Source organism: Pongo pygmaeus, chromosome 6, assembly GCF_028885625.2.
Source record: "Pongo pygmaeus isolate AG05252 chromosome 6, NHGRI_mPonPyg2-v2.0_pri, whole genome shotgun sequence".
Taxonomy (NCBI): domain Eukaryota; kingdom Metazoa; phylum Chordata; class Mammalia; order Primates; family Hominidae; genus Pongo; species Pongo pygmaeus.
The window spans coordinates 135,685,778-135,702,637 of record NC_072379.2 but is presented as its reverse complement, the minus strand read 5'-3'; the positions used below and the strand labels follow the sequence as shown (position 1 = coordinate 135,702,637).

Sequence of the window (16,860 nt, the reverse complement as noted above, 5' to 3'; positions counted from 1 at the left end):
CCAATTTTACTCCACTGTGGTATGAGAGAGTACATGGTATAGTTTCGATTTTCTTAAATTTACTGAGACTTGTTTTGTGGCCTATCATATGGTCTGTCTTGGATAATGTTCCATGTGCTGAGAAATAGAATGTGTATTCTGAAGTTGTTGGGTAGAATGTCCTATAAATATCTGTTAAGTCCATTTGTTCTAGGGTATAGTTGAAGTTCATTGTTTATTTGTTGACTTTCTGTCTTGATGACCTCTCTAGTGTAGTCAGTGGAGTGTTAAAGATCCCCTATTATTGTGTTGCTGTCTATCTCATTTCTTAGCTGTAGTAGTAACTGCTGATTAATTTGGGAGCTATAGTGTTAGATGCATATATATTTAGGATTGTGATATTTTTCTGTTGGACTAGTCCTTTTATCATTACATAATGTCCATCTTTGTCTTTTTTTTATTGTTATTGCTTTAAAGTTTATTTAGTCTAGTATAAGAACAGCTGCTACTGCTCACTTTTGGTGTCCATTTGCATGGAATACCTTTATCCACTTCTTTAGCTTAAGTCTGTGTGAGTTCTTATGTGTTAGGCGAGTCTCCTGAGAACAGCAGAAACTTGGTTGATGAATTCTTATCCATTCTGCCATCCTGTATCTTTTAAGTGGAGCATTTAGGCCACTTATATTCAACATTAGTATTGAGGTGTGAGGTATTATTCTATTCATCATGCTGTTTGTTGCCAAATACCTTGTTTTTTTTTAATATTGTGTTATTGTAATATAGATTCTTTAAGATTTATGCTTTAAGGAGGTTCTATTTTGGTGTATTTCAAGAATTTGTTTTTGATTTCTTTAAGCTAGACTTCACCTTTCTCTGTTGCCTCCTTGATTAGCTTAATAATTGACCTTCTTAATTCTTTTTCTGGTTATTCGGAGATACCATCTTGGTTTGGATCCATTGCTGTTGAGCTGGTGTGATCTTTTGGGGGTAAGATCCCATCCCTGTTTTGTCATATTACCAGAATTATTTTTCTGGTTCCTTCAGGGTGCTCCCTTGATGTGGTGTTCTCCAGTTTCCACTAGTAATGGGGCTTCCTGAGAGCCAAACTGCAGTAATTGGGTTTGCTCTTCTGGGTCTAGCCACCCAGTGGAGCTACCTGGCTCCAAGCTGGTACTAGGGAGTTTTTGCAAAGAGTCCTGTGATGTGATCCATCTTCAGGTTGTTCAGCCATGAATACCAGCATATGCTCTGGTGAAGGTTGCAGGGGAGTGAAGTGTATTCTGTGAGGGCCCTTGGTTGCATTTTTGTTTAGTGCACTGGTTTTATATTGGTTGGCCTGCAATCAGGAGGTGGTGGTTTCAAAAGCACATCAGCTGTGGTACTACAGGGAGGATGCAAATTTGCTCTAGGTTTACCTGGTTAAGTATTCAGGTTTCTCAGGCAGTGGTCAGGGCCATAGAGCTTCCAAGACATTATGTCATTTGTCTTCAGCAACAGGGTGGGTAGGGAAAGACCACCAGGTAGGGGCAGGGATAGGCAGGTCTGAGGTCAGCCTCTCCTTGGGAGGGGTTTGCTGTGGCCGCTGTGGGGAATGGTGGTGTGGTTCCCAGGCCAATGAAGTTATGTTCCCAGGAGGATTATGGTTGTCTCTGCTGAGTCATACAGGTCACCAAGGACATCGGGGAAAGCTGGCAGTCACAGGCTTCACCCTGTTCCCACACAGTGTGCAGTCCTAAAGGCTAGTCTCACTCCCACCATGCTCCACCAAGAGCACTGAGTCCACTTCCAGGCAGCTGGTGACCAGGGTTGAGAATGTGCCCCAGACCACCAGACTCCCGCCTGAGAAAGCAAGCAGACTCAGTTTTCTCAGTATCACAGGGAGCCTGCAGCAGCAATCCAGTTCCTTCAAAGGGTCTGCAGATTATCTCAGCTTTCCTGGTATGTTCTTGTGGTAGTTCTTGGAGCAAAAGTCCACCACAGTGTTAGTCTCCACACACTGCTCTGTCTGTTTGAGCAGGAGCTGCAAGTTAGTCTTGGCTCCTATTCCCACCTTCCCTTGCCTCATGAAATTTTAAATGTTTGCTATTTCAATGATTAATTTTCAGTTGTCATTTTTTTTGGTATTGTGCTATCAATTTTTTATTAAAGTTACATAGTGATTTATTTTCTTAAAAAATCATTTCAGATATTAATTATATCTACTGTTTCTATACTCTATTGTCTGTTTTTATATTTATTATATCCTTGCAGAGATTTCTTAACTTTGTTCTATCTCTACTTTTTTGAGGTAGGAAAGTATTTTATTCTTTAATTTTTATTGATAAAGGCGTCTCTTATCATTCTTAAACAGTATGCCATAGATTCTGATGTGTAGTGCTTTCATTATCATAGTTATTTCCCCAAAAGTACTGTTATTATATTGTATTTCTCTTTTTCACCTGAGAGTCATTTAATAGGGCATTCCATGTGGAAGAACCATTTTTTCTTATTTTATTCATAATCTCCACTTCCATTGCATTGTGAGTAAAGATTGCTATTCACAATATTTATACCTTACATTCATTTAGAATATTCAATAAACTGAAAAGAAGTATTCTCTACTAATGGGGTATAAAGTTTGATGTATATTTATAAGATCAACCTTGTTAATTGTGTTCTTTAGTTCTTATATATCATTACTTATATTTTGTTTACTGGATCTGTCTTCTACTATGAATGCCTGTTAAAGGATCCTATTATTAGTATTTTTCTATGTATGTCTCATTGCATATTGTAACATTTTTGCTTCACAAAAACTGCTGCTGTGTTATTTGAAGCATAGATGTGTAACTTATATTTTCATTGTGAATTGTAGCTTTTACAAATAAAAATTTCCCTTACAGGCATTATTTCTTTTATATTTTTATTTTTGTAGGTTTCTTGCCTTCACTCAACGAACATTATTAACTGTTTACTTGAATATATTGTCACTTGGACACCTTGTGGAATCAACATTGAGGTTGATCCCACATCTTTGCTATTGTGAATAATGCTGCAATAAATATACAAGTGCAGGTGTCTTTTTGATGTAACGATATCCTTTCCTTTAGGTATATACCCAGTAGTGGGATTGTTGAATCAAATGATAATTCTATTTTTAGCTCTTTGAGAACTCTCCATACGTTTTTCCATAGAACTTGTACTATTATAATTTACATTCCCACCTACAGTATATAAGTGTTCCTTTTTCTATGCATCCTCACCAATATCTGTTAGTCTTCATCTCTAAAGAGTTTAGTTTTTTCCTCCGTTTCTTTTCAAGTTCCATCCAATCTTACTACATTTTGTCCCTTTTTATTTTCTATTTTTGTTTCTTAGAACAAAAAATATTCTGTTAGATTTTACATTTATGCTTCAAAATGGTTTTCCATACAACTTGTACTATTAAAATTAACATTCCCATCAACAGTATATAAGTGTTCCCTTTTCTATGCATCTTCACCAACATCTGTTTTTTTTTGCTTTTTAATAATGGCCATTTTTGACTGGTATTAGATGGTATATCATTGTGGTTTTAATTTTCATTTATGTGATGATTAGAGCTGTTGAGCTTTTTTTAATATATATGTTTGGCCACTTATATGTCTTCTTTTGAAAAATGTTTGTTCGTGGCCTTTCCCCAATTTATAATGGGTGTTTTTGTTTTTTTTCTTGTTGAGTTCCCTGTAGATTCTGGATATTAGTCCTTTGTCAGATGCATAGTTTGAAAATATTTTCTCTCATTCTGTAGGTTATATGTTTACTACATTGATTATTTATTTTGCTGTGTAGAGGCTTTTTAGTTTAATTTAGTTCCATTTGTCTATTTTTGTTTTTGTCATGTTTCCTTTTGAGGACTTAGTCATAAATTATTTGCCTACACCAATGTCCAGAAGAGTTCTTCCTAGATTTTCTTCTAGGATTTTCATAGTTTCATGTTTTGCATTTAAGTTCTTAATCTATCCTGGTTAAATTTTGTGTGTAGTGAGAGATGTGGGACCAGTTTCATTCTTCTGCATATTGCTCTTCAATTTTCTCAGCACTATTTATTGAATGCAGTGTTCTTTCCTCAGTGAATTTTTTTTCTACTTTGTTAAAATTCAGTTGGTTGTAAGTATGTGGCTTTATTTCTGGGTTCTCTATTCTGTTCCATTGCTCTATGTGTCTATTTTTATGCTGAAACCATACTGTTTTGGTTTCCATACACTTGTAGTATAATTTCAGGTCAGTTAATATGATTTCTTCAGCTTTGTTCTTTTTCTTTAGGATTGCTTTTGCTATTTGGGCTTTTGGTTCTGTTTGAATTTAAGGATTGTTTTTTCTAATTCTGTGAAGAATGACATTGGTAATTTGATAGAAATTGCATTGAATGTATAGATTGCTTTGGGCAGTATTGTCATTTTAATGATATTGATTCTTCTGATCCATGAGCATGGTGTATTTTTCCATTTGTTTATGTCATCTATGATTTATTTCATCAATGTTTTGTTGTTCTTGTAGACATCTTTCACCTCATTAGTTAAATATATTCCTAGATATTTTATATTTTTGTAGCTATTTTTAATGGGATTGAGTTCTTTATTTGATTCTCAGCTTGACTGTTACTGGTATATAGAAATGCTACCAATTTTTATATGTTGATTTTGTATTCTGAAACTTTATTGAAGTCATTTATCAAATTTAAGGGTTTTTCTGGAGGAATATTTAAAGTTTTCTAAATATAAGATCATATATTCACTGAACAGAGATAATTTGACTTTCTCTTTTCCAATTTGGATATCTTTTATTTCTTTATCTTAATCTAGCTAGGACTTCCAGTATTATGTTAAATATGAGTGGTGAAATTAGGCATCCTTTTCTTGTTCCAGTTAATACAGGGAATGCTGTCAACTTTTCTCTGTTCTGTATGATGTTGGCTGTGTGGTTGTCATACATGGCTTTTGTTATTTTGAGGCATGTTTCTTCTGTGCCTAATTTGTGAGGATATTTTTTATCATGAAGTGATTCTGGATTTTATCTATACTTCTTTTGCATCTATTGAGGTGATTTTTTTGTTTTTAATCCTGTTTATCTGGTGGATTATATTTGTTGATTTGCATATGTTGAACCATCCTTGCATCACTGGAGTAAAACTCACTTCAATGTGATGTATTAACTTTCGACATGCTGTTGGATTTGGTTTGCTAGTATTTAGTTGAGCATTTTTGCATCTATGTTCATCAGGGATATTGGCCTGCAGTTTTAAAGTAAATGTAGTCCCACCACTAACTTCCCTTTTCTTTCTTACCTGAAGTATTTTGTTTGTTCTTTGACTGTCCTTGCTAGCTGCAAAATCTTATGATGAATGTTCAGGAGATCGCTCAGGAAATTTGCTATTTTTTTTTTTGTTTTTCTTTGTTTTGTACAATTGTTTAGAAAATTCTTTATAGTTATCTTCTATTGATGACCAGGAATATTTTTGGGTAGTTTCATTTGTTCTTACTATTGTTCTGTATTGTTTGGGATTTATACAAAAAGGGCAGAATTAAGGACCTACCATTTATTTTACCACATGGAAGTCCAAATCATAAAATTTAACAACATATGTATTATGCTGTGCATTGCAAAATACTATAAATTTTTAAGAGAAATGAGAGACTGAGAGAAAATTCTTGTAAGCTATAACAACGATACACATAGCACAGGCTTAATAGCCATGACATTCAAATATTATTACAAATCAATAGGAAAAATGCTAACTACAAAATTAAATGTCAAATGATATGAAATGTATTTCACAAATGGAGAAAAACAAATAGCTGGAAAATATCAGAAAACCATTCAACCTCGTAACTGATCAGGGAAAAGTAAATTAAAATAATGAGATATCTGTTTTCAAACTCCCTACAAAATATCAATAATATTGATCATATCTATTGTTGACCTGTGTGGAGAAAAAGAGCCTTTATGGGCATAACTTTTACAGATGACATTTGATGACATATCTATCAAAATCAAGTAGTGCATACCTTTTTACTATTTAACCTAGGGATTCCATTTTTAGGAGTATATCCTGCAGAATTATTAACACAAGTATTAAGAGGCATATGTACAGAGATGTTTGCTGCAGTATTATAATTATTCCAAGACAAATAAATAGAGTAAATTTTAGTACATTTATTTTTATAAGTAAATGAAAACATGCATATGTCCATGCTATTGCTCATACATAGAGAAAGCTCTATAGTTTAAAAACAACAAATTATCAGGAGTTTTTACCTCTTTAGTGACTGGGATTACATGTGTTAGGAGAGGGAAAGAAATGAGGATTTTCCATTTTTATTCTACAGATTTCTGGCCGTATTTTTTATATACACCTAGTAATATTTAGCACTGTAGTTTTATTAACTTTTATATTGCTTTTACAATGACAAATTAAAGTTTTGGCTTATTCTTTCTTTCCAATTATTAATTTTTCCCTTATTTTTGCTTATGGCAAATGCTTCAAGTTTTTTTCAAATATTCTCACTCCTTGCATATTTACAGAAAGTACAAGTTTTCATTGTTGGCATAGATGATCAGAAATAAAAGCTACTTGCAGCCCTTTGTGGGTATGCATCTAAGTGAATGGTTACAAACACAAAGGAGGCATGTATGTTTTATGTCTGATGTACATAGTAGTTGGACATCACACCTCTTCCCTCTTCTTCTCTCTTTTTCTTTCCCATTGGTTACTATGTGGTAATTACCTTAGACCAAGCAAATAAGGGAAACACCCTAGTATGGTTGGAAAATGAGACAGAAAAAAAATGGGCTCCTGACCTTTAATAGCAGAGCCCCCATACTTTCTCAAATATACATATATATGCATAAAACTGCATAGTTATTTATGTAAATACACTTATAATTACAAAATATAACAATCAATTATATTAGGCAATATTGAAGGTAAAATGACTTAAGAAAGACTCCTCTGTATTGACGTTTTCTCTGTACTTCATTGTAAGGTTTATTTCTTGATGTGTATTCTATGTTGATAAAGATTGTTTAGAATTTTAACCCAGATGTTTTAAATAATAAAGATATAAATATGAATGATTCAAGGACTTCTAAATGAAAATGTTATATATCATTTTTTGAGAAATGTCTATTCAGATCTTTTGCCCATTATTAAAGCAGATAAAACCCAGATCAAGGTGCTACCATCTGGTGGGGGCCTTCTTGCTGTGTCATAACATGGTAGAAGGGATAACATGGGTGAAAGACAGACAAAAGTGAGGCTGATCTCCTCCTTTTATAAGGAACCCAGTCCTGTGATAATGGCATTAATCTATTCATGAGGGTGGTGCCCTCATGACCCAAAAATTGGATGACATAGTCAAATCATAGCACTGTATCAATCAAAAACATTCTAACCAAAACTAATTAGATTTTAGGAACAAAAATATAAATAGGTATAAAATAATTGAGAAAAAGTATAATAAAGTTAAGGAATTATAAAGTTATTTCTCTTGAGAGTCATTTTAGAAGGTTTAAAACATGTGAACAGTGACAATCTTTACTTTTCCCATTCAGCTAGCTTATATTTTCTACTTAGTGTTCACCAAAATGAAAGCCATTTACTAAACCCTCAGCTCCAAACATACACTAATCAATAGATTATTCTCTCTGATTGAGGCTAGGGTAGAAATAATGCAAGGAATAAACTACTGTCTTTACCTTTATTCCATTCTTCACTTTATCTGCACTCTCTCCTGATATAATCATTCTAAGTACTTAGTGATATTTTTTTGAAAAATAATCACGTACAATTACATATAAACTTACTTTCTCAAAGTATTTCACAACAAAAACTCACTTTTCTATTATGGCCAGCCTATAAACTCAAACCAGTACAATAAGGAATTTGGATAAACAATGAAACTAATATTTATTATGCAGTTATACTGATATTCATGCTTGATGTTATACCATTTTTGTAACACAAATTTACCTATGCATTTTTGTCCCTATTTTACAGGTGATGAAACTGAATTTCCAAGAAATTAAATGTTATCCAAGGTCACATAGTGAATTAGCTAGTAAGTGATTCATTCAGCATTTTTAAGGAAGCCTTTAAAACATTAACCATCCACTTATTCTTCTATCAATAAGATGATGTAGAAGTATTTTTAAAAATATTTTGGCAGACCATATTTGTCTCAAATGATCTAAAATTTGTATAAAAGTAATTACAATAAAAACTTAAAGTTACATATATTCATTATACAAACTTGAAATGTAAATTTATTATTCTATGGAGATAGATTCTTTTTCATTATATTATTAAAGGTTGTCCATTTTTTTTTAGAAAGACAGCTTTCATTCTCAATTTTTCTGGTTTATCTTCACTAAAATATGGTCCTGTCACTTGCATGCTAATTTTTACATGTGGTGAACTTTATATTTTGCTCTTACTTTTATGCTGCTTCAGATCCCCAAGTCACAAAAATGTATTAGTGTCTCAAAAATGGTTCAGTAAAACATAAAATTAGCAATGAAAAGTACTGCATGAATCATATAACTCACGAGAATATCTCAAATTATATCCAGCATGAGAGTCTGCCATGAAAAAAGTAAAATCTGTTAATGTAGTGATTAATATACATAAACGTGCGAATATTTGCATAAGAACCTAAGATGAAGATTACAAATAAGGTACACGATAGGAAATATCCGAACGTTGGAACTATTAGACTTGGGAGCCATTTGAAGGCTGGCATAAAACCAATGAAGTCTGTATAATTAAAAATAAAAACACGAATGACCTAAAGATTTTTTTCTTGAATTAGTAAAAAAAATATATATATTCCAGTGAAAAAAGATTAATTTTTAAAACAAAGATAGAGAAGATCCTAAAACTACAGTCATATCATTCAAAATTGTAGTCCTGAGAGTTACATCACAGTATGGCAAGGTATTTGCAAAATCAGGTAGAAAATTAAGGATTATAGCAAAGACTTGGAACCAACCCAAATGTCCAACAATGATAGACTGGATTAAGAAAAGTGGCACATATACACCATGGAATACTGTGCAGCCATAAAAAATGATGAGTTCATGTCCTTTGTAGGGACATGGATGAAGCTGGAAGCCATCATTCTCAGCAAACTATCGCAAGGACAAAAAACCAAACACCGCATGTTCTCACTCATAGGTGGGAATTGAACAGGAAGGACACAGGAAGGGGAACATCACACACTGGGGACTGTTGTGGGGTGGGGGGAGGGGGGAGGGATAGCGTTAGGAGACATACCTAATGCTAAATGGTGAGTTAATGGGTGCAGCACAGCAACATGACACATGTATACATATATAACAAACCTGCACGTTGTGCACATGTACCCTAAAACTTAAAGTATAATAATAATAATAAAATTTGTCTTTGAAAAAAAAAAGAAAGAAAATTAAGGATTAATGTTCGATTTAAAGAGAAATCAGAATAAGTTAATGAAAAAATATGTGAAAATTTCCTTATTAAATGATGTTTGTTACCACATAGTGGTGATACATACAATATAGAATGCAATTCATATCAGATGATCATGCCAGCAGATATGTTGGTTTAAAGCTATGCAGTCCTTGTGGTACAGAATTTGACCCTGTGCTTGGGACACATGTGGTACCTATGTCAAGGAGAAAGTCTTGGTTAATATTTGATCTGTTACTAAAACACAAACCCCTGGAAAGGAAATGTTTCATTTAGTTTACTAGTATGTTGTGTGCCATAATTCAGCTGGAGACAGGGGCTTTAATATCAGTGGCAATGTAGAATCAACAATGTGAGTAGCAATGAAGGGCACTGCTGTCTAAGGAGATGTTGGCTTTGGATACCAATTCACGCAGAGCTTTATTCAGACGATTCTTGGTGGTTGAAATGAGATTTCTGGATCATGTTCCAGTGATGAAATAGTAACTATCTTAAATATACTCAAAGCATATTCTCTTGGTCTACATCTTTTCAGCCTTTTGAGTGAAAAAATAGGCAATACAGACCTAATTTCCCATAGGGATCCCTCTGTACTTCAAAGGTAAAGATGCCACTCAAATTAAGTAATGAAATATGAGATAAAACTATTTCTTAATAAATACTTCTAATATTGAAAGTTTGAATATGCCTATGATTTTATGTAGCTTGCTCAAGTGATGTAGATTAGTGATATAATCAGCATGTTGCAGAGGCTAAATCTATAATTATAAAATAAAAAATAATTTAATATTAGGGATATGAGGACTTTTTTTCTTAATAGGAATGAATATGAAAATAAAGTCCATTTCAGGATAAATAACTAGACTGTTGAAAATTTTAGTTCCCCCCACCTTAAGCCTGTATTGCTTTCTCCATTCACTAAAGAGACAGATGATAAATTATTGGGCTTATGTTAAAATCCCACCCAATGATATTATAGAGCATGAGAAATCCTGCTGAATGCTGAATGCACCCAAAGAGTGGATTGGGAATTCATTTGACATTTCCCTTTCAGCTGAACTAGTTAATTTAGCAGCTACTTATTGAAACATACCTTGTCATCCAGGCGGGGCCCTGAAGGGGGTTGAGTTCATTTGAATTCAACTCTCCAGAGCTACCTGACAGAGCCACCATATTTTGGCTGCCTTTCCCAATGATCTCCTATTGTAACTTAAGACTTTTCACTTAATGGAAGTAAAGAATAAGAAATACAAAAAGAACCTGATTCATTACTCAAACTCTCTAACATGAAAAAGGATAAAATGCATTTATTTTCCTGTTTACTCTTAAGAAATAATTATAGCTATTAGAAATATACATTTGTATTTAATAATATTGTACGAAAACATACTTATAGATATACCTAAAACTGATGGTCAGTGTATACACACACACACACACACACACACACACACATATATATATATACATCAGTGTGTGTGTGTGTGTATATATATATATATATATATATATATATAAACACATCCTGATGTCTGAAGAGACCAAGGGTTTGAATGCATGAATGTAGAGCATGAGTTCTTTGTATTATACAGTACAGCTCTCTCCCTCCTTCCTTTTTTGTCTTGACCCAGAGAACATGTACAGTAGGGAAAGATTCCCTGTAGCTAGTCATGCATTCACTTTGTAATTTCAGATCAACCGATTCAAAAGAGAAACTACTGTAGCTTCAGGGCTTTCCCATATAAATGGCCAACTTCTTCCCAAAAAGGACTTTAGAAGGATAAGTGAAAAGTACAAAAAGTACTCAAAGTATCATATGATAAAGAAATAATATAAATGGCAAAACTAGTCCAAATCCTTGTGCTAGAAGGGTGCTCATGTATCATCTATTGACTATTTTAGAGGCCCAGAGAGTTTAATCTCTTACTCTTCTGAAACACACAATCAGATAAAGGCAAATCAAAGATGTAACTCAGTTTTTCGGTCTTTCTCAAATTTCAATGCTTATTCTGCTTCACTCTGCACTGTTCCTTTGTTTTGCTTTCATCTAGATTGCTCGTCAAAGGTACAACAAATACTTCTCTGAAGAGACTGTGTAAATCCACTTAATATAATACTAATCCCATTGTAAATGTATGAGACTAACCTTTACATTAAAAAACCCTATCTTGAATGTTTGTGTTATCAAGAAGTCAGAGGTGATAGGAATAACCATGTAACATATTTGGATTACGAATCTGAATTTTCATATATTGGTACAATCTTTATTTCAAGGGTTATCGAATCTGCTGAGGTTCCTTGTCCTCCTTGTACCACAGTCCCCTGAAAAGTTTCTGAGAGTCTCAAGGGAGCATTTCACATTTTTTAATAGACTCAGTGCTACTGCTGCTGTGTCCTGCTCCCCAGGTGCCATAGTCTCCACTATAACCCATGGCACCAGCACCAAGTGTCTTGGAAATTAGAATCACCTGCAGAAGTATCGCATATCTTGATGCCCAGGATGCACTCATTATTAATTAAATCACACCATCTAGGGGGTAAAAACCAGGCATGTACACTTTATTAAAGATCCCAGGTGATTCAAAGGGCAGCAAAGTTTAAAGCCAGCTGACCTATGTCCAGGAACTGCCAGCTATCCAAACTTCGTAGTAGCCTAAGGGGTAAATGGAGAATTGTTTTACCTGCTTTTCCTATTATAATCTGTTCTTGGGTAAACCTGTTAGTTTCCTCTTGGCTCTCAGCCTCACATATGCCTTTTTCATTTTACCCTCTATTCTGTCAAGGGCTGGAAGCGTCCAGACTATTTTCCTGGACCCCTTTGCTCACAGGGTTTGATTAAATTCTGCCAATGGGCAGCCTTAGCAGCTGACTAGAAGCCAGGAAGAGATAAGTAATTTTGTTGTACTCTGGCTCTGGCAGCATCTGTGATGTCACCACTGATTTAAGCAGCCACCGAGGGACTGCAGACTCCTGGATTCTCACTCAGTGCTTGCAGTGAAAGTTCCAGTTGCCATGGTGTTTTAGCTCTTATGGTTTGGGGCACTGCCACTTTCCTCTCTTTCTTCTCAGCCTGAGCAGTTTTAGCAGCTTCTTGCATTTACTTGCATTTCTTTTCCCTATGGCTTCGGCTTCTAACAATTTAGAAACATTTAACTATATTAAATCTCTCTGAAATATTTAGAGTGCTTTTTGATTGGATAATTAGATACCAATTGATAAAGCGAGGTGCTAAAGCTGTGCTTATTGAGTCTCTATGTCTCAATTATGAGTTATTAGTGAGACAGCTTTTCCCGGTTTTTATTTGCAGCACTCTCTCTCTCTCTTCATTGTCCAGGGTACTCCACTATTTCTAGGGACAGAGCCCTACTGATAGACTTACTCAGATCCTTCCTCTGACGGTGGATAGTTTCACTGCATCAAGCTTGTCATGCCACTTTCCCTTTACGTGAAGCCTCAATTTTTTTCTCAAGAAATTCCTCAGGGCCTCTGCTTCCATGCTTCTGGTAGTCTTACACTCTCAGTTTACTACATCTGAACCTCATTGTTGGATATAAAGCATAGGCTGAAGTTGGGACACTTACCATATTGTTTTGTTTCTCAGCTTCAACCTAATTTATTTAAGTTCCTGTGAAAGCATTCATTCACAAATTTTATTGTATAAGAGAATGACATTGAGAGCTCATTCAAATGCAGATTCCCTGGCCACCCTCTCCCACAGCCAGACAGTCATTCAGTAAGTCTTGCACTGCTTAGGAACATGTGCTTTTAACAAGCACTGAGGAGGATCCTGAAAGAAGGAGCCAAGTGACGACATACTAAGAATGACTACCCTAGTGCCTATTTTTACCTTATTTTCTTTCTACACACCTTATTTGAAGTATTTGATTGTCATTTTATACAAAAATCTAAACTGAAACTTCTGTTGCTTATCAAGTATCACATATTTTAGAGAAATCATTGTAGTAGCAAAAAACTAGGCATACTGAGTTGAATTTGGAAGCAAAAACACCTGAAATGGTGAAGGTGGGGTATGTAGAGCCAGTGCAGCTCATACAATGTCTTCAGGAGAATTAGAAAGAAAAAAGCACTTTCCCTGGGCTATTGAATTTAAAAAAAGAAAAAGAAAAAAAGAGTGAAAGTACACTCTCCAGGTGGATACTGCTCATAGGCACGTGGCTTATGAAAGGGATATTCTCTTTGAGGGTAGAAAGAGGTATTCCTTCCCTCAGTAGGACATGATCCCACATGAAGACGTATGCTTGACAAATGGAGTGAGTTTCTACTGCTGCTCACAGCCTTTGCCAGGCATCCCAATTCTTCACTGTCGTACCCTGGGAACATCGAGGGAGGAGTATAATGAATCAGGATGGAGGAATTCAAAGGAAAGGGTTGTATGCAGATGACTGACATGCTTTAAGGAGTAGAAAGGGTAACTGTATTTATGGAAAAATATGGAAGGAATAGTGAGTGTGTTAGAAACAATGCCACAAAATGTCACTGTAGGAGCTCAGGGAGAAGTTGCCACACTTGACTGTGCAAAGACGATCAATAGATTCAAATCATTCCTGAACTAGTATATGATTCTATTAGACACCATAGTTGCTTCCATTTCTCTCTGGTCCAAGTTACAATACCTATGAAAATCTCACAATAGAAACCTGGTAGGAGCATATTTTAATTGTAGAGAATGCACCTAAAAAGTAATTACTTCCTTTTCAGCTCTGGCTTTGAAAACACAAAAGTATGAATTATATTTATTTAGCTTTTGTTAATTTGTAGAAATGTTTCTGGCTTTGTAAAACATATTTTTCCTACCTCTTTTCACAATCTTAGAAATAAATGTGTCCCTCACCTAATATTCACTCACTTCAATATGTTCTGTGTATAGCCAGTTGGACTTGTTCATATTTTCCATTGTTCTATATGCTCATAAATTTAAATATATCATTGAAATAAAAACATTTAAAATAGTTTTTATATGAAAAAAATATATTTCATGCCATGTTATCTTTCTTTCATTTTTGCTACCTTCTTAAGGATTAAGTACCTTATTGAATAAAATTTGTTTGGGGCACTTTATAAAAATAAATAAATTAAAATAGTATGTATACCCTAGTAGATCATAAACTTTTACTTTTGAATTAGAAATGATTTTTATTTCCCAATTACAAAGGTGGTACATGCTCATCATAAAAATTCAGATACTTTGTTTTTTCTGCCATAAAGAAACTTGACTGGGACTCAGAAACAAAAGAATAAAACATTCCCTGATGCAAAGTAAATTAATTAGATATAAATACTAGTTAATTTTTTGTAATAAATAGGATTGAAAGCATAAACACATTAACACTGTTTTGTTTTTGTTTTTAGAGCATTTAACGGTTTACAAACACTTTGACAAACTTTAACATACAGAGTTAGGTGCTATACTCCTACTCCTATTGCTATGTTCTGAGCACTTATTTTCTGCTTCCTAAATTATTACTTGATCTGTAGTCAAGTGTGTTCTGACCTGCGATTCATAGAACATGTTTTTTTGTTTTGTTTTGTTTTGAGAAACAGCACACTTTATCGGGAAGCAGACTGCTGCACAGTGACCAACAGACAAAGGCCACCCTATGGGCACTTACACATCATACTCCAAAAGACACAGAATTTTTGCTAATAAAAATCAACGAGAACAGGGATTCCTCTGGGCAACTCCCCCAACCTCATCCCTTTCAGGGTTCGAGAAATCTCCCAACCATTTTCCTGATGGCAGCTGTGGTACACTAGAGATACAGCCCCTCAGGGGTGCCTTCCTGTTTCTTATAAAGAACATTTTCTTTAGATTTTTTGAAGTCTTCATTTTCTACTTTCATTCTACATTCTCTTAAGGCCATCAGACCAACTTCTGTACAGATTGCCTTGATGTCAGCACCAGAGAGGTCATCTCTAGCCACGATCAAGTCGTCCAGGTTTACATCATCGGCCAGCGTCATCCTGATTGTGTGAATCTGAAAGATGCGCTTCTTAGTATTTTCATCAGGAAGGGGAAACTCAATCTTCCTGTCAATGCAGCCTGGTCTGATAAGTGCTGGATCCAAAGTTTCTACTTGGTTTGTGGCCATGATAACTTTCACATCTCCTCTGGAATCAAATCCATCTGACTGGTTCAACAGTTCCAATGCTGATCGCTGAATTTCTCTCTCACTACCAGAATTTGAGTCATATCTTTTTGTCCCAATTGCATCAATTTCATCAATAAACACGATGGATGGTGCATATTCTTCAGCAACTTGAAACAGTTCCCGTACGAGTTTGGGCCCATTACCTAGGTAATTCTGAATAAGTTCAGAGCCAACAACTCTCAAGAAAGTGGCTGAGGTTTGGTTTGCTACTGCTTTGGCTAACAAGGTTTTACCTGTGCCAGGTGGACCATAGTGAATGACCCCCTTAGGGGCCTTTATACCCATCTCTTCGTAATATTCAGGATGAGTAAGAGGAAGCTCCACAGATTCCTTAATTTCCTGAATTTGGTTGTCCAACCCCCCGATACCAGCATAGGTCTCTTGGGGGGCCTTTTCCACCTTCATCACTGTGACCAGGGGATCTGTGTTATCCATCAGCACCCCTATCATGGCATGTACCTTGTGGTTGAGCAGGACTAAGCAGCCAGGTTCCAGCATATCCTTGTCTACAAATGAAAGAATGCTGACATAGTGTTCTGAGCCCGCAGATGTAGACACAGTGGCATGATTGTCATTGATGATCTCTTCCAAGGTTCCTACTGATGTCGGGGTCCCCCTCGGATCATCCACTTTTGATCTTTCCTCCTCTTGCTTTTCTTCTAATGGTTCCATTTGTTTCTGATTTCTAATGAATTGTTTCTCCATGAGAAGACAGTCTTTAATTCTCTCTAACTTCAGTAATTTTAACTGGCACTGAGTGTGAGGTGTCACCAGTGGCAGTTTGCTGGCAGCATATGATCCCTTTGTTTTCTTCTTCTTTTTCCCCACTCTAGTTGGTACAGGAGGTTTGTATTTCTTTTTCTTGTCTTTGTCATCCTTTCCACCTCCAGGACCATGACCACCACTCTGACTTTGAACCATCTTGCCTTGGCCACTTGAACTGCTGCTGCCGGAAGTTCGTCCACCTAGAACATGTTATTATTATCTTACAGAACACAGTTTATCTTATAACTTATGTTTTTCTTCTCATAGAGTCTACTTCCAAATTCTTAAAACTTACGTTTGACTGTATGTTCAAAACAAAGTTAGTGCAGTCCATGGTCATTCTTTTTTATTTTTTTAAGCTTCATTTACCACTTTTGTTAGGTTCCTAGGGTTGCTGTAACAACATTGGCTTACAACAACAGAAATCTATTTTCTCACAGTTCCGGAGGCTGAAAATTCAAAAATCAAGGTATGTACAAG

At 35.2% G+C, this 16,860-nt stretch overlaps 1 protein-coding gene across 1 annotated transcript; it reads right to left on the bottom strand.

Moving 5' to 3' along the window:
- Positions 1 to 15,216: 15,216 nt before the first annotated feature.
- LOC129040997 (26S proteasome regulatory subunit 4-like) lies at positions 15,217 to 16,536 on the bottom strand. Its single transcript, XM_054496030.1, has one exon. It carries the CDS (start codon positions 16,534 to 16,536, stop codon positions 15,217 to 15,219), a length of 1,320 nt encoding a protein of 439 aa, XP_054352005.1.
- Positions 16,537 to 16,860: the final 324 nt, after the last annotated feature.

What these genes read in the sequence shown, in the direction of transcription:
- LOC129040997 (XM_054496030.1), bottom strand. Translation starts at nt 16,536, where the DNA reads ATGGTTCAAAGTCAGAGTGGTGGTCATGGTCCTGGAGGTGGAAAGGAT.